The sequence below is a fragment of the Centruroides vittatus genome, unplaced genomic scaffold, assembly GCF_030686945.1.
Source record: "Centruroides vittatus isolate TY-2023 unplaced genomic scaffold, ASM3068694v2 contig_900, whole genome shotgun sequence".
In the NCBI taxonomy this organism is placed as follows: domain Eukaryota; kingdom Metazoa; phylum Arthropoda; class Arachnida; order Scorpiones; family Buthidae; genus Centruroides; species Centruroides vittatus.
Genome location: NW_027122591.1, coordinates 2,881,702 through 2,906,868, shown reverse-complemented (window position 1 = coordinate 2,906,868; position 25,167 = coordinate 2,881,702). Strand labels below are relative to the sequence as shown.

Sequence of the window (25,167 nt, the reverse complement as noted above, 5' to 3'; positions counted from 1 at the left end):
GGATTGTTCGCACGGATTCGATCCAGGGTCTCCCAGACTAATAGACTATCGCCTTAACCACGACCTGACATTTTACCTTATATTAATGCTCGTCAAAGCAAAGCTGGTAACAGAATCGTGTTTGAAAAGTATTCTTGTTAATTATTATAATTTTCAAACTTTCATTTAAAGAGAATCGATCATACTTTCATACACACGGAACTTTTATTTTGTACATAATCTGGCTTTTCTCCGACATCAGCAAGGTTAAATCAACGAAAGGTCGAGCGAACACATGATAAAAAAGAAAGGAATTTATTTTTCCAATATGTTTTACATTATACCATTCTTCGATGTCACTCATCCATGAGATCTGAGCTGTGTTTTCCTTCCGCTTGCCTTACAACGCTATTCCTTGTGTTAATAATTTTGTCATGTAAAGTATCTTATTTATCTTACAATGCTATCAACACGTAAGCAAAAACAGTTGAATACTTCTCAAATATATATATATATATATATATATATATATATATATATTTTAATTACATTTGCTATATTACAATTTGCATGATAAAAAGAAAAAAAAAACAGGAATTAAGTTCCACTGATTCGTCCTGTCCCGTTTTATGGCTGACCTTCTTATTCCTTTGAGTATATTTATATACAAGCGAGAAATGTATAGAATTACATTAAACACTATAAACATTATTTTACACAAGAATGAAATTATTTAATTGTTTTATTTATGAACTATTGAATTTATTAATTACATATGGACTCTATAATAACAATTTTTGACTTATTAGTATTTGATTTTAACAATTGTGTATTAATAACATAATCCGATAAATTAATTTAACAACAAACAAAAAAATAAAAATACAAAATGAAAAAACAAAAAAAAAGCAGCCGACATTTTTCCGATCACGTGACGTCTAGGTTAAAGAGCGACTTTGTTAATATCGAGATTTAACCGTTCTTATTGGTGGATCGGCCGAAAGTATTTTAATAAAACGACGCCGATTGGTCGACCGCTGAAATTTTTATTATGTTTACAGACAGATGGCAGTAACACCTCGAAATGTTTTGCCTTCGTACTTACAAAATGTTGTATTTATATTTGATTTTTCCGTATTTTAAAACGAAGTTTGTATAGTTAAAATGGATCGAGACAAAGAAGAGATTTTAAGGATAAGAAAACAGCTGTCACGTGAAAATAGTTGAATGTAATTTCTGAAAGATTATTAAATGATAAGTAAGTCATGCTTCACTTCTATTGATTCGTTATCTTTTATTAAAAGAATGTTAAGAATATAACGAGATGGGATCTTACTCTTATCTCATTTATTAATAAATATGATCCATTTAATAAAACCTTCATCAATCTTTACTTCATAACTATTAATAGTATCAATGACACTATTAAAAACATCCCATTCACTTTACACAAATAGTGACAGACGTTTATGTAAATTTTACATTAATTAAATTACCTCCTAAAGCTAAAGTAAGCAGAATGTCCTTGTTGGCATGTTTTATTAAAAATAGCAATTACAGATTTTATGATGACAACTGTTTGTATATTTGGAAAATTATTTTCTCTTATTAAAAATAATGATATTCTTATTGAATTGTCTTTAAATATACACTTAAAATATTCAAATGTATTTTTATTAATGTTAGAATTTATTTGTATTCTGCTGTATTGGAGAGTCTAAACGGCTACGTTGCCCGAGTGCTTTCGGTCGGTCGTCGAAGACGCGCATCTACGGAAGAAAATTTAATGTAACTTTGTTCGATATAAGCTGTTGTCTGTTAAATAGTATTAAATAACCATAAGAGCCTACTGGCTTTATTGTTATAATTATCACACTTGTCGTGCACCTTTCCAACTACTATTAATGCTTAATATCCCGAAATCTGGCCGAAGAGGGTTGTTAAAAAGCCAAACGCATTCTGGGATATTAAGCGTTTATTAAAGAAATTGGAAAGGTGTGTGATAAGTCTGATAATTATAACAATAAGGCCAGTAGGCTCGTATGGTTAGTTAATACTATTTAACGTAACTGTTTGAACTTTTTGGTAAAGCACTTATTTGTAGTATGTTAGAACTTGAGACACTAGTTTTGGCATTTTTGTTATTCAAGTAATTGATTGAAATTGAAATAAAGTAATTAATGTTAATTTTATGAATACGACATTTATCTATAAAGATTAATTATTCGATTATACTTTACTGTCGAGTAATAATTTATATAGATATATAAACTGTGATGTATTATTCTCATAAATATTATCTATATCCTGTCAGTTATGTGCAACTTAAGAACAAATAATAAAATATTTCGATATTTGATTTCTTTCAAGGTTATTTCATTTCTGAAATTTCAGTTTGTAAAAGTGACTTGAAAAGAAATTGAAAAAAATATACTTATCAAAAAATTGTGTAGAATTCAGTTATTTTTAAGTGTTTGAAGACTATTTAAATTAATTCAATAGAATTTATTATAAAAATTAATAATTTCACTGTTTTTGTACAATTTTGTATTATCTTTTCTAGAACAGATGTCATTAAGAGTTGCTCAATGACTGTGTGCCAATATAATTTTAAATAAAAAATTAAAACTGATGATAATTTTAATTAAAATGCTAAGACTAAAATTATTTACTTCTACCATCTAATTATAAATAAATTGAATAATAATAAAAATTTCAATTTTAAATTTACTTACTTATTTAAAATTGTAACGCATAAAATTATGATTTTATGCATTATAATTTTATTTAAAAATATTGTGATAATGATTTGTCGTTCATGCAAGAATAGTTTTATATTCATATTCTTGACATCAATCACTTCCTTAAATAATTACTGTATTTAAACAGGAACTGCTCTATTGATAACAGAAAAATTCTGCATTTTTTATTTTTCAAATTAATCAATTGAAAATTTTTAATAAAACAAAAGAATTTGAATAATTTTATAATTAAAATTATTTAAATATATTGCCATAATATTCATCCATTTAATTTTGAAATTTCTTCTCTATTTCATTTAATTGTAATTACTATACAAATTATTTAATATTTATTTTTAATGTTTAAAAATTAAATATTAAAAAATTCTTATTACCAAAAATTAAAGTAAAACTAATAATTATTTTTATGCCAGAACAATTTATTATATGAATTTAAATACTACTTGTTCATCATCCTTATTTTTATTGTTTTACAAATATAAAATATTATTCTAAATATGCAGAATATAAATATTATAAAATATCTTTCAATATGTAATTTTACGTTAAAAATTTTTAAAATATTTATAAAATACGTTTATGTGTATTTTTAGACAAAATGGAAAAGGGTTATTTGGTGAAAGCTGTTTATGACTTTCAAACAAATTTGGAAGGGGAACTATCTATTCAAGTCGGACAAGTCATACATGTTACAAACAGGATTGATAAACATTGGTTACAAGGAATATCATCTGGACAGCAGGGAAGCTTTCCTTCTAGTTTTGTTATGGAAATAAAAGTTCCCCCAATTTCTCTCAACGAGAAGTTATTTGCTGCTACAGATAAGTTTTCAGCTCAAGAAGATGGAGATTTATCTTTTGAGAGAGGTATTGAAAAGTGATTTATTTTAATTTTATTTAGGATTGGTGCATTACTAACTGTCCTTTTATCATAAATTAAAATTTTAGATGAATGAAAATATTATACATTAATAAAGGAAAAGAGCTGGTCTTTAAACTGATATCTTTCCTCCAATCCTAAAACTAATTTAGATTTTTTTTTAAACAAGTAAATGTTTTAGTTTTCCCTTTAAATAAATGTCCTTATTTTCTTAAAATAAATTTTGCTTAGATATTTTAATGAAAATTTTTCTTACTTTAATTTGCTTGTTTTTAATTTTCATATTAATTATATTTTATGATATCATGCTATTATAATAAACTATTATTTGTTTATTTGCCAAATCCACCTACAGGAATCTCCAATTACAGGTCTGTTTAACATACAAAGAATATAATATAAAAATTGAAACATAATAAAACATAACATAACATTGTATACATTCATACAAAACATTTGAATTAAATTTAATACATAACAAAACATAAAAATTGGAAAACGTACAAACATATTGAATATGTAAGAACAATTTTCACATTAATTTTAATGTTCAATGTTAAATATCTTGAGCAGTGACTACCAAAACCATTGCTTAGAACTGAACAAATCTAGTTGGTGTCCAAAGTGATTATAGAGTTTATGCAAGTTTATTTTTACATAACACTGACAGACAGAGCTCGGCTATCATTTCTCTTTTATTGATTTATATATATTTAATTTGAATGTGCGATGAGCTTATTTATTTGACATTATAATCATAATAGCTGTGTATATATTTAACTACTGTGTTCTACATGAAGTTTATTTCATATTTACAATATTGGATATCCAATTTTTATCATTAATTAATGGGGCCCACCAGTGGCTAAGAGGTTCCGTTCCCTGAACACTGGGAGTTCGGTCATGGGTTTGCACCTCTCCAGGATGGACTGGCCATGTGGAGTTTTCCAGGTTTTCTCCACGCCTGTAACGTCTGAATAGGGGACAGTTACCCTTAAACAGATTTCCCAGAAGGCATTCCCTCTAGACATATTGCCCAAGTGTTGCATTTCCATAACTGAACCAAACAAACATTAATTAACGGAAAAATTTACTGTATACATACATATATTTATATAATAACAGATTGTGGTGGTTGATGCAACACTTAACTTGAGTGTTTGTTAAAAATATGAAACATCTGAAGCCATATATCTCACCATGGAATTTATTTACAACCATATACAAAAATTTGTTTTACACTTATTGAGTAAAGGTCGATCGGTTACAAGGTCACATGTAGGTATAGTACAGTACATCCACTCGTTGTGTGAAGGGTAGCAGAGAAGAGGGAAAAAGATAATGGCGGACAGCCTGCACGTCTTTTTATATCCTCGTGCCTGCGCCACCTGGATTCTCATATGCAGCACTAGGTTACAATTATTCGGCTGTCACACAGATTGAAAATTTTTATCAATTGACATTATATTTTATAACTCATTTTTGAAATTAACAGTAATAATTTTATTTCAAAACTTTTTATTTTGAAATAAAATAAAAATGCTGACCTTAATATAATCTCCAAATTTTCAATTACTTCAATAAGATTATTAAAATGGAAGCTTATGTTATATCTGAAGCTAGAAATTTTTAATTAATTTTTTTTTTCTAGTTTTATATGTCTCAAAATTATTTGCATTTTGAATTAAAAACTATATTAAATCAATGTTCATTTGTTTTATTTTGATAGTAAATTTCAGATAATTTTAATTTTTAAAAAATATTTTAAAGAAATTGTTAGATGTTAAAAGATTTTCTTTTATTAACTAAAGAAAATATAAAACATTCAACATCTTATTAAATAAACAAATTAATTCTTCCTAGAAATTTAAAGAATCTAGGCTTTGTTAATTATGGTTTCAAAATTTAACAAAAGTATTTAATAATGTTATTTGGATAATGATTTTCTAGGACTTTCATATGGAAAAATATGTTGCAAGTAATGCATAGTAGCATTATTACATTTTAAAGAAATTTTTGTAAATCTAAAGCATATAACTTGTATTGAAACTATAATATAAATAAGTCATTTTTACATTATTATTAATTGAATATATATTTTTATTCCTTTAATATTGTTTTTAATTGAAAATTTGATTTTAATGAATACAAAATTTTATTACAGTTGCCTCTGTTTATAAATTAAAATTTTCTTATATACTTTTCATTATAAGAACATTTATTAATAATATAATGATTCTTTATTTGTATGTTTCTCTCTTAAGACTTCTGATATATACCATAAAAGGTTTTTTAAAATTTATTTTCTGCTTAAAAAAACTTTACTTTTATATATTTATAAATTTTCAAAATAAGAATTGCTTAAACATACCTTAATTTAAGAATATTAATTTAAAAATAAAATTATAAAATGTTCTTATTGAAAATACGATTATGTAACAGCTTACAGATACTACAGTGTGACATTAATTTTCTCTATACAACAGAATAATGGATAATGGATTGTCTGTTGTCTACTAATAATACAAATTTATGAATAATTTTAAATTTAAATAGCTTTTTGAAATTTCATTATTACTTAATTGTAATTTTTGTAATATGTACTATTACACATTACAAAAATTAACCTGTTTTTAACCTTATAATAGATAACTAGTTAACCATATGATAGATTTAAAAGAAAAAAAACATTAAAATTTGTTAAATGAAAGAAATTGTATAAATTTTAATGTTATGTACTTAAAAATGCAACTAATGTATAAATTAAAATTAATGAATGTATATTTCTTTTCATTATTTTGAAAATTAAATCAGTTTAAATCATTTTTAATCAATTGACTGAATTTTTAATAATTTTTTAAAAAGAAAACATTAACTAAAACAATGCTTTGGAATGGAATTCTAAGCATTGTTTGATTTAGTCAGTTTTTAATCGAATGCTTTTGATAATGGTTGATTCAAACAACCGAAAACATTAGAAATTTGTCAATTTTTAAATATATTGCTGGAATTTGAAAGGTTTTAGTTTGTGATTTTAATCCAGTTTTGTTTTATTGTGAAAACATTAATGTTTTCTAAATGATTTATTGATTTTGCATTATATAAATGGAATATAATCTGTTTCAAAGAATTTAAAAATTTCATTTTTTAGCAATATTTTTTATTTGCTAAAAGTTGAAGATATATTTGTGTTATATTTTTAGGTCTGAAGAAATATACTTTTTAAAATCAAACAAGCTTTGATTTAAGTCATTGTGATGAAGTCATTTAATAACATTTTAATTTTATAAATTATGTGTTTTCTTATAAGTATAATTCCTAAAGTATTCATATCAAAATTTGATTTATTTACTCAGCTGATCAGATTATTTGTGACATAATATGAAATATTTCATTCACTGTATAGAAAGAATGGTAAATTCTTAATGTTTTGTTGACTAATTGATTTCTATATAATTAATTACTGTTAATTTATAATGTTGTGGGAAATTCTGTTGACATACAAGGCTTGTTACTTTACACGATTACTTCTGTACTTGATTAATAATTTAATAAAACTGTTTTCAATAATTATTCATTTCACTATTTGCTGTTAATAAAATCTTTCATAAAAAACAAAAAAAGCTGCTTTTGGACAATATAGTTAATCCTTTCAGTTCTGACGAATGGAGTTTTATACACTATATTATATAAGACATTTCTTAATTTAAGTATTAAGAAATCTAAATGTTCAAACTGGAATTGATTAACTTGCTACAATTACATGAATAACTAAAATAGTTCACTAACAGTTTCATTTTGTGCAGCTTGTGTGTTAATCTAAGCTTATTTTAATTTTTGTAAATCCTAGTAAAGGAAAATTTTATCTTTTGCTATTGTTAATGTGTTAAAAAATCAATTATAATAGATTTATTATAAATATAGATGATAGAAAAGTGAGTAATTAAACATTTAGTAATAGCACAATTTGCAAAATGATAAAAATAGATTAGCGCACTGGATATTTAATTAAATAATTTATAGATAATAATGGAAAGTTCATGAAAATTATATATTGCTGGAAGTGTTGGTAAATTATTTCCAAAAAATAAATTGATCTACACTTTATTCTTAATACAATATATAAATATAAAGGCTACAAAACTAATGGGAAATTGAAGACTGGAAAATCTTTTAATATATTAATCAGTTAATTAAATTTTTCATACTCTGTTATGATGTTGTATTTTATTTTATTATTATGTTTTTTCACATACTATCACCAATTTTTTACTTTTATTATTAACCTAATCCACCCACATGTGCAATAAACCTATTACAACTTGTGTAATTTTGCCAGTTACTAGAAAAAAAACTATTTCTAATTGGCAAAAGAATTTACACAACATATTATCTAATAGAGAAAATATCTTTAATAAAATGTGTGAAATATTTGTTATTTATAACTGAATTTACTTTGAATTTTTAAAAACATATATAAAATAATTCACGTTACAAAACAAAATATGATTATTATTTATGCATTAAAAAAGAAAATCTCCAGCAGGAATGCCTGTTAAGCAGCAGTGATTTTTTTTCTTTCTATTTATTCACGATGTCTTCATATTTAGGCAACGTTATTGTATAATGAAATTGCCTAAACCTATTTATTCGTATCAGGAAATTTTTCTACTACACAAACTAAAATGAAAGTAAGTAAGTATACTAAGTTTTTAAAGTTACAATAAAATTGTAATTAATATACTGCTTGAATATTAAAGTATTAAAGAACAAGAATTTTAAATTTAAGTCAAATATAATTAATTTAAAATTAAAACAAATAAAGTAATATAAAATATTACTTTAAATTGCTTCTGTTTAGTAATAATTTTACTTCTTAAAGGGTCATTGATAATTATCATGTAAAATTGTCAATAGTGCATTTTAATAGACAGAAATAAGAAGAGAAACATGATTGTAAGGTTTACTAGCAAATGTTTGAATGTTTTTTTAAAAGAAAATGAACTTCATGTCCTAACAGGAAGTTAGCAATTGAAATACTTTTATGCTTATTTTTGAATGCATCTTAATGCATTGAAATATATTAGAAAGAAACAATAGCACTTTTGATAGATAAATTTGTTTAATCATAATAATGTAAGTAAATTTTTTTTATTTTATTAATCAAAATTTTGCTTTTTGTTGATTTAAAAGATGTATAATATTAAAATATTAGAATTAGATCAGAAGTGAACCGATATCAACTTTTTCCTCTATTTCTCAAACGTTTACTAAAATTTTACTTCCGGATACTTAACACTGTAGATGAAAATATAAAATTTCTGTTTCTCGAAATGGTAAATCAAAGTAAAATCTCAGTCAAAAATTATCGTACATGGTATCAAAGTTTCAATAAGATAATTCAGTCTTACGGCATTTCGAATCTGTTACTTAACTCAAACGAGGACAACTGTAATTATGCTTACTCCTTAATGATGAACAATGCCTTGTCACAATCTATTGCTAAAGACCAAATCTCTATATTAAACTCAACTTATCACCAATGGTATTTGAATACGTTACATATTCCATCTCAATCGTGCATTGCTATGGCTACTACCAACCTAAATGTAAAGCGTACGTTACTCCAGATGCGGCTTAATTATAGTTCAATATTAATAGACAACGTATACATTGATTTCGCTAGGGAGTGTTATTGGTGTAAATCTCGGCCTTTTTCTCTATATCATATTCTCACAGTGTGCTTAGCCATCGAAGATGCTCAACATAAATTTCAAATAAGGGAAATCTTTGTATCTACTCACGAACGAAATTTTAGATCCAGTCTTGACAATTTATCGAAAATTAGTATGTTTAAGATCTACAATTTTTTCGTCCATATTACTAAAATGTTGAAAAATTAATTATAAGTATTGTGTAACTCTAGTTGTTTATGTATAAAAAAGATGTTCAAGTTGAAACCAACGTGATAAACGTTCAGAGATTTTTTTATATATTAATGTCTTATGTAACTAATCTTCAGCAAATTAAAAATTAAATTGTAATATTAAATACTAGTTCCCCCTGTAACAAGGTAACCTTATTACAATAAAGTGATTATTATTATTATATTAAAATATTAGAAGTAATTTAATTCAAGCAACCATTATTAGATTATTGTTATATTTATAAATTATTTTTATTTTTAAGCAAATATTTCAACGTTAACTTTTATTAAATATTTCAAAGCCTGATAAATTTTACAATCTGTATTTTTAATCCATTCCAGGAAAGCTTTGTATCAGTTGAAAGTATACTTATATTTAGATTAATTCATATATTTATAGTTAAGCAGGAAATTTTTTACTTATATAAGTCTTATTTTGAACAAAAGTAATATATTTAGAAACTTTGATATGGCAATTATTTAAATATCTACAAAGAAATTTTATAGTTACTTATAAAAAATTAACTAATATTTATTGTACAGTTAAAATATGAAATACAAATATTATTCTTTATGCTTGGTTTGTTTTGTGTTAGAAATCAAATCAACTTTTCCTTAAAATTTAAAGAAAATTAGAAAATTTACTGAAGAATTTAAAATTAAATATAGATATTTTATAAATTTATTAATGATAGGGATACCTGAATATAATACAGGTATACCTCGTCTTACATCGGTAATTGGTTCCAGAGGCGACGTAAGTCGAATTTACTTGTGTAGTTATGACGTAAGTCGTAGTTTCAACTTATGTCGTAACTAAACGCCAATAATGGAGGAAACGCCAATAATGAGCACTTAAAGACCGCTAAATAAGACGACAACACAGATGTTTTCATGGTTCGTTTCCTAGGATTTATGATGATTATATTAACATTTACTGTAAATGTACATATTTTAATATGATTTTATGTGCTTTCAACGCTTTTCTAGTGATATTACGTCTTCAATGTTTATGGCGGATGGATTTAAAGTCAAATAAACTGACTTAAACTTGATTTTTATTTTTCCATATACTTTTTTGACAAACGACATATAATTGGGAACGACGTAACTCGAGAGCGACGTAAGTTGAGGTATACCTGTATACCAAATATTGTTAATTTTAAATTGCCATGTTCATGAATTATAAAAACTTTTTGTTTTTATTTTTGAAAAATTAATGATTATGTAAATGTATCAGTAATGAAAAATTTATTATCTATTGATAAGTCTGTAATAAAATTTAAATTTTTTTTTATTTTTACATATGTTAAAAAAAAGAAAAATAGAGATAAATCACCTTTAAAGTTCTTTCGAGAAATTTATGTTACTAGTTTATAGTCTGAATACTTTATTATATAAATTCATTAAGGAAATTCAGACAATACAGAGAACCTTAATTGATATCATGATTATTTTTTTCTCATATAATTCAAATTATTTTTACATATCATTAAGGATTTATGCCAAAATATGATTGATAATATATTGTTAGTATGTGATAATTACAATCTGAAATCTAATAGTTAAGCATTTATATGTTAAATTTAACAAATTCTTACATACTAGGATGACACCAGACATCCTGGATTTCTTGGGACTGTCCCTTTCTTTGCTTGTTTTTAATATTTGAGTGTTCCATTCAAAGATTGATTCTACAATTTTATTAATACATCAATGTTACCAATTTATAGATCAATAAATAAATAAATTTAAAAAATAACCAAAGTTTAATCAGTTTTAGATCTGATTTTACTGTTCTGAAATGTGTTTCCAATTGGATTGGAAATGATGTGGTCTGCCTATTGCATACTCTATGAATAGTTTCATTTGTAGTAGTACCTTTATTTATATATTAAATCATTATTTACATTAATTTATGTCAAACTAGACAAAATTCCATTAAAGTTGCTTTTTAAACTCTATCCTGGGATTCTGAAGTATCGTATTTTTTAAGTCTATTTTGTTTGTCCATAGCTACAAGGCTGTATTTAGGTAATAGGAGATGGAGATCCAATATAGCTAGACCAAACTACTACTACTTTGCCTTTAATCCAGTGAAGCCTGGGTTGGACCATGGACCAAAGACCTCTGTCTCTTTCTATCTTTTCACCACTCTTCTGCAAACACCATTGTTACATTGTCAGTTCTTTTCTTAGGTCTTCAGCTATGTTTTTCATTCTTCTTTCTGGGTCTTCTCCCCTCCATTTTCTTTTCCAAAATAAACTTTGGTATTATATTTTCTTCCATCCTCTTGGTATGTCCAAACCATCTCAATCTAGTTTGTTCTATCTTCTAATTTCTATTTCTGTTCTTTCTCTTATTTCTTCATTCCTTACCCTGCAAATACATCTCACTAATCTTATATGGCTTTGCAGATAATATTTAGAATGTAACATTAACATTTTTTGACCCATTTCTAGGGTCTTCAGATGTTCTATAAATTTTTCTGGTGCAATATGAGTTCGATTCCAATTTATAAATGTTCCAGTCTCCAATGGGTCTGTCTTCAAAATTTATTTTTTTTAAATTTCAAAATTTAAAATCTCCAAAAAATGTGCACCTGTGTCGGCTGTTATAGTGTCACATTATAAATAGCCTGCCATGCCCTCGATAGTTGTTTTTTGTCTTTAAAATTGATTGACAGGCCTTTGCAGTCCGCTTTAAAATTTTCTAACGCTTCCAGATTTTGCAGTTGGTTTATATGTTGGGTTTGTAGGATCATTGCTGCTTGTTGTAGATTAGGTATAATGCCGTTTTCATTGGCATATATTGCTAAGGCAGTATTGCTTTTTTTTTTAATGTTTGTTTTGTGTGGAGGCATTGTTTGAGCGATCTTTTTGTAGATCTGACATATATGGGGTCTCTGTTGAATCTGTTATCTCGTAGTGGAATTTAATATACTCCTGGCATCATTTTGATTTCTGCCTGATCTTTGTCATTTTGTAGCATGCTGAATGTATCTGGCTTATGTCTGTAGGCTATTTTTGCATTAGTGTGTGACTTTAGTATGACATTCAATGGTAGCGGATATGAACCAAGATATAACGAAAACCAAGTGCCATCCCAATAAACATCCCATCCAACTGTAATAATCCATACAACTACAAAATGGCAGCTTTTAGAGTGCTTATCAGAAGGGCCTACACACACTGAAGCAAAGAACAAGACAAATGGAGGGAAATAAGAAAAATAGCAGAAATTGCTGAAAATCATGACTACAATAAAGGCCTAATATATAAAATGGCAGATAAGCAAAAGAACCAACTCAAAGACCAATTAAATAGGATTCCAGAAAAGGATCCACAACAAGATGCATTTCCCTATTGTATAGCTATAACATATGAGTGCCCTATGCAGTCCCTATGTCAAGAAATTGGGGTTTACACTAATGCAAAAATAGCCTACAGACGTAAGCCAGATACATTCAGCATGCTGAGAAATGACAAAGATCAGGCAGAAATCGAAAGGATGCCAGGAGTATATAAAATTCCACTACAAGATAACAGATTCAACAGAGACCCCATATATGTCAGATCTACAAAAAGATCGCTCAAACAATGCCTCCGTGAGCACAAAACAAACATTAAAAAAAAAAAAGCAAAAGCGATATATGCCAATGAAAACGGCATTATACCTAATCTACAACAAGCAGCAATGATCCTACAAACCCAACATATAAACTAACTGCAAAATCTGGAAGCGTTAGAAAATTTTAAAGCGGACTGCAAAGGCCTGTCAATCAATTTTAAAGACAAAAAACAACTATCGAGGGCATGGCAGGCTATTTATAATGCGACACTATAACAGCCGACACAGGTGCACATTTTTTGGAGATTTTAAATTTTGAAATTTAAAAAAATAAATTTTGAAGATAGAAACATTGGAGACTGGAACATTTATAAATTGGAATTGAACTCATATCGCACCAGAAAAATTTATAGAACACCTGAAGACCCTAGAAATGGGTCGAAAATGTTAGTGTTATGTTTTAAATATTATCTGCAAAGCCATAGAAGGTTAGTGAGACATATTTGCATTTATTATCGCTTTGTTTGTTGGATGGATTTGATTTCTTATCCTATCTCTTCTGGTCTTACTCAGCACGCTCCTGAGGAATTTCATTTCTGTTACCTGGATCTTTGTCTTCTCTTTGTGATGTAGTCTATGCTTTAGCTCCATAAATTAATATTGGAATAAAGTGTAATTGATAAAGGACCTCCTTACATTTGTGTGGCACGTTCTTTTTCCAGATCAAAGTACTCATACTCTGGTAGAAGCCATCAGCTTGCTGTTTTCTTCTACTTATTTTTTTGTTTAACTAGCCTGACTAAACTATCTGAGAAAATTTTTGAAGATCTTATATGAACTTAAAGTGGCAGGCATTTGCCTTAACTGTCTGTTATCTGGTTATCAAAATTCTTTGTTTATAACCTTGAAAATTTAGTTATCAGTAATATCATGTTGAATGAAGAAGTTTGTTTTTAAAATCTTACTTGTTAAAACAAATTCTGTAAAATAAATTATATATAAAATATTTCTTTCCTTTTTTCATTTAATGTATGATCAAATGTAAATAACATGAATGTTAATTAGAAAACATACCTTGAAAATATAATTTAAAACTTAATTGTTATCTGTTTAACTAAATGAAAAAATAAAAATACTTTATTATAGCTTTAATCTTTAATTATAAAATTAAATTATCGCGAATTTAACAGAAATAATAATTAATTATATTTTTATCAGATTAAAGATATATTTGTTGTATGCAAAATTTGGCATTATCTGCTGGTGCATTATTATAACAAAGAAATATATTCAAGTGTTTTTCTATTAATAAAATGATTTATATAATTCCTGGTTAGAAATATGGAATTAGATTTTAATATTCTTAGGTAAAATTTGTTTATCAACGTCTGTTGAAATGAAAATAGTATCTATTGATAACTACTATTAATAACTATAAATTCCAAAATTAATGACTAATAGTGAGTAGTAAAATACATTCGTGATGTCGTATAAATTATTATTTTATTAATTTTTTTGTTTTTTTTCTTCCGTACTTTGTTTTAATAATTGGATAATATAAAATTTTAAATTAATTTTTTTCGTGAAACACTTTTTTCTAGCATTAATATGATAAGATCAAATTTTAAATTACAAAACTAGTTTGATAAAAAGAACAAACAGGTTTCATTGTGAATATGATAAATATTTTTACATAATTTTGGATAATTTTCAAATAATATAAATGTATAACAAATAGTTTATACATCGTTTCTTTGCATATTTTTTTAGTTTTTTCACATATTTTTGCAAAATTTGTTTGATATTTTCGATAGAACTCAAAATATTTTAAAATTTAGGTTAGATCATTGACTCCTCTTCAGAAATATTTTAAATTATTTTTCTTTCCTTTTTTTTTCTTTAAAAAGGAAAGAAAATTCTTTAATAGTTATATCCTTGTTTGTATACGAAAATAATGCAAGTGATTATAATTATTGTTAAATAGTTTTTATTTTAATTTTTAAATGTAAAATAATAATTTATTTACTTTTGATATTTTATACAGTTTATTTTGTGGATATTTTAGGTCAGCTTTCATGTGACTAGTTGTTATTTTGATTTCATACCGACGTACAGTACAGTACATATATATTAGTTTTGCAAGTCAGAATTTTCTACATGTACTGTACTTGCTATCTCTACTGTATAATTGATACCATGGTTATTTTTTCCTCTTAATAATTCAAATTACTAATTGATTAATTTATATTGTAATTACTTTATTTAATTCTTATCTTATTTAGTATTTAATATCATAGATAATGATTAGATTTCATATATTAAATTAATGTAAAAGTTTATTATTAGATTTATTATAACAATAATGATGAATAAATAAATTAAATTTGATATAACTTATTCTAGTTGATGATGATATTTTGATAGGTGACATAATTGTTGGAAAAAGACCAATTGATGCAAACTGGTGGTTTGGAGAGAATAATAATAGACAAGGTATATTTCCATTGACTCATGTTTGGGCTATAGATACATCAAATTTAAAAATGGAAGATATGCCGAAGAAAGTGAATTTAAAAGCCAGAGTTAAAATGGATATGGTTGCTCAGTTACCAGAGGAAGTAGATTTAATAAAAGGAGATATCATTACTGTTACAGAATTTATAGATAAAGATTGGTACAGGTAAGTAACTATTTACCAGTTAATGAAATTATACTAGCATACAACTTTGAAAGTAGTTATCAACTATTTAATTAAATATAGGTATGTACAATTGTGTACTGACATCCTATAATAAATAATCATACATAGAATGATTATTTATTATATTTAGATATAACTTGATATATATTCATTTTATACATAATCTAATGGACATTATAACACAATATTTTTAATAATATGAATAAACAGTTTTCTTGTGTTTTTTATTGCTTTTTGCCTTATTGTCATGCAAGCATTAAGTTCTGTAGTAGTGATTTTCTTAAACTAAAGATTAATAAACTTGCATTAGATGGTTATGTAATAAAGGATGAATTCAGCATATCCAGACTATCTGAGATATGGATATGCTGGATTGAAATGTAAGTTTATTTAGAGCAATTATGAGTAATATGCAGTCTGCAAGGTACTAATATGCCGGTCCCAGGCTTTGGAAATGCAACTTTATTTTCCTGTCTTGTACAATTATACTGTCTTGCAACCTTAAACTGATATTTGTGACAAAAACATTCAAACTAAACTTGACTATTGAAAAGATGGGAATAAACTATATGTTACTAGTTTGCATATCATTAGCATAGATTATTTTAGTACCTAGTGTACTGGTGGTTATGGAGTATGTTGGCACTCAGCAGGCTTAAAGCTTACGGCTCCATAAGAAAAAATGTATGCAGCTTGCCGGAAGCGTACAGTTTTCTTGTGATTCCATAAAGAAAAGGTTGCTCATCACTGATTTAGGGCAAATACTAACAGACAGTTCACATAATACAGCTTAGTCATTTTACCAGTAGTTTGTTACTTTCACTTTGTTTTAATAAAAATTTTACAGATATACTGATTAATTATTTTACTAATCCTTAACATCCTAATTGGCTTCTCCACCAATTAATTAATACTTGATGATTAATTCTCTAATAATAAGAGTAATTGGTAAATAATCATTACATTAATAAAGCATTATTAATTTTCAAATTTAAAATTTTTAAATGAACATTAAAAAGTAATGTTTAAACCACTAATTTAATGTTTATTACTAATAAAGTAATTTGTAACTTTATTAGTAATAATAATTTAGGATAATTGTGACTACACATCCAGTTTCATCAGAAATAACTAACTTTTTGTATCTATGCTTTCATTCTGAAAAGTTTATTCAAACTGAAAAAGTTTTATCATCATTTATTAATAAATTTTTATAACTATACATTTTATAAAAAATAAGCATCAATATCATTCTTAGCCAATTATCACACCTGACTGATTAATTTTCAGTGCTATCTGCCTGTTTTTGAAAGAAATTTTTTATCTTTAAACTAGTAGATTGTTATTACATTGACAGTTATTCATATTGTTTTGTTAACTATATTGCACTTAAAACAGTGTCTGATGTGTGGAAGTAATTGTGACCTAAGTCAATTAATTTATTAGTTAATAATAGAAAAGCATGATTGCCAGAAATATTAGTTATCACACCTATTTGCTCAGAATGGCATCAGTATAGAAACATCAAGTATATAATTCATGTTCCACATTAAAAAAAGATAACAAAACAGTATCTTGAATTAATATTAAGGAACTTAGAAATAGTTTACTATGATAATTTTGATTATACTTAGTTATTAGTAAATTATCACAGTTCATTATTTAGGTGGAAGTGTTCACTATTTGATTTGACTTCTCAATTGGACAATGGATAAGACCCATAGAAATGGGCAGTTCAGTTCAAAACCAGACAATTGGTAACTATAGCTATTATAGATAAGTTAGGTTAGTTATATTGGTTGTATGAGAATAGGAGGCAACCTGTTGAAGGCATTAAGGAAGCAGAAGAGAGTGTCTAACATCAATCATTTTTAATTTAAGAATCCTATTTAGCCAATGAGGAGAATTGTTATTTAAGTGCCATTTGAATCAATTTTAAGTCAATTACATAGCAAGTAATGCAATTTTCTTGCATCTTATATCCCAGTCTATCAGGCTCACTAAAATGCTATGTGGACAGGATGCAAACTGAGTAAAAGAGATCCTGATTTCCTTTATTACGTGAATATAAAAATATAGTAATTTCTTTTTCATTGCAGTGGTGTCATCATTCTGCATGTTTACTAGTATATTGAAAACACCAATAGGGTTTGCTGAACTTCTTACTGATTAATGGTAATGGGGAAAACAACAAAACAATCAAAGCCTTTAGTGATAAGCATAAATTTTGCTGAAGAGAACTAATCACATAGGGAACACACCAGTAATTGACTATGCAAACTTTATTATACAAGGAAATGCATTTCAGACCTTCTGCCCCAATGTTTAGTTTCAAATAAGGAGATAAATATAGATGAACTTATAAATTTGATTGGCCAAGTTGTCAGTAAACTCAGTAAGTTGTCAAATCATAGATGTGTCATTTTGAAATTGTTACATTTTTAAAATTTAAAAAATAATGATTTTTAAGCACTAAGATTTGATTGGTCAATTTGTATATGATCATTACTTAGACACGAAGAAGTGTAAAATCTCGAATTTTGTGTCATGCAATCTGAGGTGTAATTCTACATGGTGCTGATCTTTAATTTTGTAATAATAATGTGTGTTTCCTTGAAAACACAAAAGAAAGAACATGAAATTAGATATGAAATAGTCTCTGAATCTTAAATTTTGAGTTAATAAATCGTAATCTCAAAAGTACTTTGACTTATAGAAACACATAATACATTGAGTATACAGGAGTTAAATCTGAGTAAAAATAAAATTTTAGTTAGTGAGAATTTCAAGTTAAGAAAGTTCAGCTTACTAAGAGTCTACTATATAATTGATTTCAAATAAAATCTTTTTAAAATTTAGTTTTAAATTTATAATTTGTTTAAAAAAAACCTAATTGTATATATTTGTATATAGAAATTTAGAAAATATAGAAAATTTATTATTTTAAATTTTTTCAGAGGAATCTCCAATGATAAAGTAGGAATATTTCCTTCTTCATTTGTGATTTTGTTGGATGAAGAAACTTCTTTAGAATCTTCAAATAGTGTTCTATCAGACCAGAAAATTGAAGAAAAATCCAGTAGTATGAAGAATGGTTACAATTCATCTCTTTTAGAAACCTCTGATTCCATAGATCTTAATAATCAGTTTGGTTATGACTGCACCAACAGTGGTATAACTCCTTATGGAAGAACTCGTTCTTCTTTTAGTGCTGAGTATCCTAATGAACTGTCATTTAGTCAAGGTGAATTAATAACATTAAGAAATTATATTGATGATCAATGGATGGAAGGTGAAATTGATGGAAGAGTTGGTTTGTTTCCCTCCAGTTATGTTGATATTATAGTTGATTTAGACAATAACAATAAGAAACAATCTAATAATAATCAGCTATCAAATAAACAAGATTATGATTTTCCTTCTGATACTTATGGTAGAGTTCTTTATGATTATGAGCCACAGATAATTGGAGATTTACAATTGAAAGTAGGTGATACTGTGACATTACTAAGAGCACCAAATTCTAATTGGTTTGAAGCTATGACAGATGATGGTACTATTGGTATGTGTCCTGCTAATTTTATTGAAGTGATAGAATGTGAACCTTCTTTATCTGTACAAAATACATCTCAACCAAATCGGTTCTCAACAAATTTTTCTGATTGGAACAAATCACAAAAAAGTAAACCAGAAAGGCCACCACCACCTTATTCCAGTGTTATTAGTTGGAATCAAAATGATTCTTTTCAAATGCAGAATCATTCGTCTTCTAAAAGTATTAATGATAGTATTGCTTCCAATATTTCTAATTTAGAATTATCCAGTTCAAATATAAGATCTCAAACATTGCCAAGATACAACAGTGCAAATAAAATATCTGTAGATCATGCTGATTTAATTTCCTATAACTCATATAAAGATAATGCATTTTCAACCGAAAGGTAAATCATTTATATTTTTTTAGTTTTTATTTAAAATTAAAATTTTACATTTTTTTACAAACTATACTAAATCGTGTTTATTGATTACTGATTGTGTTATTAAAATATTTTTAATACAATTCTATATAATCATAATTTTCCAAAAAATGATTTAAATATACTGAGTAAATACCATTTTAGGATTTTAAAGTATAGAAGTGTATTGCTGAAACAATATATTATAAATATTTTTCTGTTTATATAAATATTACAATGTAATAAGTTTTATGAATGATTTGTTATATAGCATCATTAACTTGATAAATTAATTTATGAAGAATAATCTAAAAACTTTAAATGTTACTTGAATCATGTATGAATGCTTTAAAATGATTAGCATTTGTAATCAAAAGTTAAAATATAGATGCAGCAGTTTTTAGTATTACGCTCATTGAATTAAATTAATTTATTTTGGTTATGATTTTTCTATATAATACTTCTTTAACTTTACAAACAACTAATAAAACTTATCTGAAAAATCTCATTTTAATGTTCTCTAAATGTAGTATAATTTCTTAATATACAATATATATAAAGTTGTGTAGTTTAAAAAATTAATATGAATTTATTTAATACGTGAAAATTTCTTCCATAATAACAAAACATTAATCATTCTGTCAAAATTAAGTTGCATCACATTTTGATTAATTATTAATGCTAATGATTATTGATTATTAACATTACTTATTATGCTAGAAGTGGTTTTTCTTATATCTATTGGCTATTAATAATAAATACTTAATGGTAAATTAATTATCAGTCTGATTTAATTAATTATTCAGATCTAAATTCTGTTAATTATTTCACATAGATCAGAATTCAGATTATTTTTATTAGAGTAGAACTAATAGTATGTTGCCCTTTTATATCACAATTTGCATTTTTAATGCAAATTGTGATAAATGTTGATGACCAAAAGTTGATCATTATATATCTTAAATAATTGTCATTTACAGTTTTTATCAATTCAGCATTGGATATAAGTCTCTCTTCTAAGTTTATGTTATCCCTTTCTTCTTCATTATACGATTTCCAATTGTATTCTCACCATAATATATTATTATTTTCTTATCTTTTCTTTAGATGTTCTCTTTTTTACTTTCCTAGTTGTTAGAATATAACAGGAAAAATATGATCATCAATCAAATTTTGTCCTTTTGGTTTTGTAAAGTAGATCATTTGCCAAATTCTACTTTTACTTCTGCTTTTACCTCTACCTTCAATTTTCTTGAAAACATCTATTTACTTTAAAACTTTTTGGAGACTATATATGTTTTTAAAAATTGGTATTAAAAATTATTTCAGATTATATAATGTAAAATTATTTAAATATCTTTTCATCTTTCTTCTTTGTACTTTAAATAATTGCAATACTTTATAATAATAATAATAATAATAATAATAATAACTCTCCCGTGGTCACCACCTGGTCGTGGTGGGAGAGCCCAGTAATTTTACTGATCCATAGGGCAATGCAGGCTGGAGCACAAGCTCCTGGTAGGGACACCCATGCCAGTAAGGTCTATGGGGAGAAATGAAGCTAAGAGTGACCACACCCACATTCTGTGGAGATATTTATTATGGTAATAACTAGATCAAAGTGTGATACCGGCTCGGACGTCGCCCGGGTTAACAAGGTCCGCGTTTGTGGGTTAGGCAGAGGCTCACGTTCGAAAAATAGGCCACAGTCTCCCTTGGTTACCGGTGGCGAAAGCAGCACTGGCCCAAGCATGGCTACTGCAATGCCCTCAACAGATGTGAGGAACCTACCCAGCCTTGGTGTTTCTGTGGCAATGCATCCACAGACCACAAAGGCTGGAAAACCACGCCAACGGATGAAATGGACAGTAGAAATGAACGAGTTTATCATCCGTACTTACTACACCATCACAAAACTCGAAACAAACATGACAGCATACAGACAACAACTACACCATAGATTCACACAACAGTACCCTTACCTCACTGTCACCGAACAAAGGGTTGTTGATCAAAAAAGAACAATTATACACAACAACCTTATTCCACAAACAACACTTGAACTTATCAAACAACAGGTTGCTGATCAAATACATCAACAGACAGAAACATCTAACATTAATGAAGATCATGTAACCTGTCAGGATAATCCAGCAACAAGCATTGATAATAACACACATACAACAATTACCACTAATGATACTACAGACACTACCTTATTCATCACTGATAACATAGACATGGATTTAGTTAATACACTCTCACATATATTTCAGGAAACACTCACTAAATATACAGGCACAGATCCCACACAACGACCACGAATACCAAAAATCAACACGTCAAAGGAAGTAGGAAAAACACTAAATTACGTAAACACTCACTTACTACCACACTACATTCATTCAATTTCTACACTCGCAGACATTCATACATTAGTTTATGCTGGAGCAGTCACAGTAGTGACACACCATGGGCTGAAAGTACAATCACAGACAAACACACAGAAAACAAAATTCTATCACAAGCCTGCCTGGCAGAGAAGAATAGAAATACAAATAAATGACATTAGACAGCAATTAGGCAAGCTGACACAATACGCTAAAAACAACATAACACCCAAATTAAGGAAACAGCTCAAAAACATTTTCAAGAAAATAAAAACACACACAAAACATGAACATCACAACACACACATTACAGAATACATTGATACACTAAAACAAAAACTTGCTGCCAAAGCACGTAGACTCAAACGATACAAAACATGTACAGTACACTACGAAAACAACAAAATAAATTATTTACAAACAATGAAAAACTCTTTTATAGACAAATCAATAACAAAGCAAACACTGTTACACAGCACAGTGGCACACCAACAGAAGAAGAACTCACAACATATTGGTCTTCTCTTTGGTCCAGTGCTGTCACGCATAATGCTGATGCAGGCTGGATCGAGGAGGAGAACAGAAACTTGCACAACATACCAACTATGCCCTGTGTTGAAATAAGCATACATGATTTCCAATACACTGTTAACAGAACACACAACTGGAAGACACCTGGTGTAGACAACATTCACAATTTCTGGTACAAAAAGTTTACATCACTGCACCAGGAACTAGCTAAACATCTAACACACATCATCATCAATCCACAAGACATGCCAAATTTTCTTACCCAGGGCATCACCTACATGAAACCTAAAAACAACAATACCACAGACCCCACACAATACAGACCAATTACATGTCTTCCAACACACTACAAATTATTGACATCCTGTATTGCAAACAAAATATACAAACACGTTGAAGAACACAATATTCTAACAGAACAGCAAAAAGGTTGTCATAGAAACCACAGGGGATGCAAAGAACAGTTACTCATAGATTCAGTCATTCTACGGCAAGCACACAAACAACACAGAAACATACACATGGCATATATAGACTACAGAAAAGCATTCGACAGTGTTCCACACAGTTGGCTGCTACATATTCTACACATGTACAAGATACATCCATCACTCATTGCATTCTTTCAAAACACTATGCAGCACTGGAGAACAACACTACATCTCAGGGTTAGTAACACTTCCATACAAACAAACCAAATTTTTATTAGGCGAGGAATATTTCAAGGAGATTCCTTGAGTCCTCTCTGGTTCTGCTTAGCCCTGAACCCATTATCCAACATGTTAAACAACACGCAATATGGTTACAATATCAGACACGAAAAAACAACACAGTTTACACTGTCACATCTCATGTACATGGATGACATAAAACTTTATGCATCCACACAAAAACAACTTCATCAACTCCTACAAATCACACATTCGTACACCAAGGACATACAAATGGAATTTGGCCTAGATAAATGCAAAACAGTTCACATAGAAAAAGGAATCCTGAAGAAAGAAGATTTTGCACTTGGAAATGGAGACGTTATTGAATCCATGGAAGAGGGCGAGTTCTACAAGTATTTAGGATTCCAACAGGCCAAACTAACAGAACATACACAAATAAAGCAAAGATTAATTAAAGAATACCAAAGTAGGTTAAATGCTATTCTCAGAACACAATTAAATGCAAAACACACAGTTAAAGCAATAAACACATATGTCATCCCAGTACTCACATATTCTTTTGGAGTTATACATTGGACTCACACAGATCTCGAGCAACTCCAAAGGAAAACAAGAACAACACTTACTAAGCATAAACAACATCATCCTAAATCCGCCACAGAAAGATTAACCCTTCCACGTAAAGATGGCGGACGTGGCCTGATCGACATAGTTAACCTTCACTACAAACAAATACAGTCACTGCGAGAGTTTTTCTACAAAAAACAAGAAACATCACAATTACATAAAGCAGTAACTCTAGCAGACTCGAATAACACACCATTAAACTTACACTCACATCATATGGACACAACACAACATATAAAAAGCATAGACACCATTAAGCAATCGTGGGCTCGAAAGGCACTCCATGGCAGGCATCCTTACGATCTGGCCCAGGATTTTGTTGACAAAACTGCGTCAAACAGCTGGTTAGCTCGGGGATGCCTCTTTGGGGAGACGGAAGGATTCATGATTGCCATACAGGATCAGGTCATAAATACTAAAAACTACAGAAAACACATACTCAAAGATGCAACACTCACAAATGACACATGCAGAAAATGTCACATCATGCCAGAAACTATACAACACATCACCTCTGGTTGCAAGCTCTTGGCACAGACAGATTATTTACACAGACATAACCAAGTAGCAAATATAATACACCAAGAGCTTGCAAAGAAACACAAATTAGCAGACATCCACGAACCATATTACAAATACATTCCACAGACAGTATTGGAAAACAACACGCACAAAATGTACTACGACAGAGCCATAATCACAGATAAAACAATTTACCACAACAGACCAGACATCACACTCATTGACAAACACAATAAAATCACATACATTATAGACATATCCATTCCAAACACTCACAATATACAAAACGCATGCACTGAAAAAATTAGCAAGTACACAGAACTCGCCCAGGAAATAAGGCATCTGTGGAGGATGGATAAGGTGTTTATTGTACCTGTTGTTCTCTCCTCTACAGGTGTCATACCACACACACTACACAAAAGCCTGGGCACATTACAATTGAATAGAAACACATACATCACACTACAGAAGGCCACTATATTGAATACATGTCATATTGTGAGAAAATTCCTGAATACAGACACACACACTGATACACTTCTTTAATTTCTGTTTTGGTTACTATGCCTTGACTTTGGTCCGGCATAGTACACAGCCACCGGTGTTAACCGAGTATATCTAACTTAACCCATAATAATAATAATAAT

General features: G+C 27.9%; 1 protein-coding gene across 1 annotated transcript in view; it reads left to right on the top strand.

Moving 5' to 3' along the window:
- The first annotated feature begins 900 nt into the window (after positions 1–900).
- Positions 901–25,167, top strand: part of LOC136984017 (dynamin-binding protein-like) — a 50,603-nt gene continuing 26,336 nt past the window's right edge. Inside the window, exons 1-4 of the mRNA XM_067280926.1 lie at positions 901–1,237; positions 3,335–3,607; positions 15,541–15,796; positions 18,775–19,758. Of these exons, the coding sequence (XP_067137027.1) occupies positions 1,231–1,237; positions 3,335–3,607; positions 15,541–15,796; positions 18,775–19,758 (1,520 nt within the window). The 5' untranslated portion in view covers positions 901–1,230. The remainder of the gene's footprint in view (positions 1,238–3,334; positions 3,608–15,540; positions 15,797–18,774; positions 19,759–25,167) is intronic.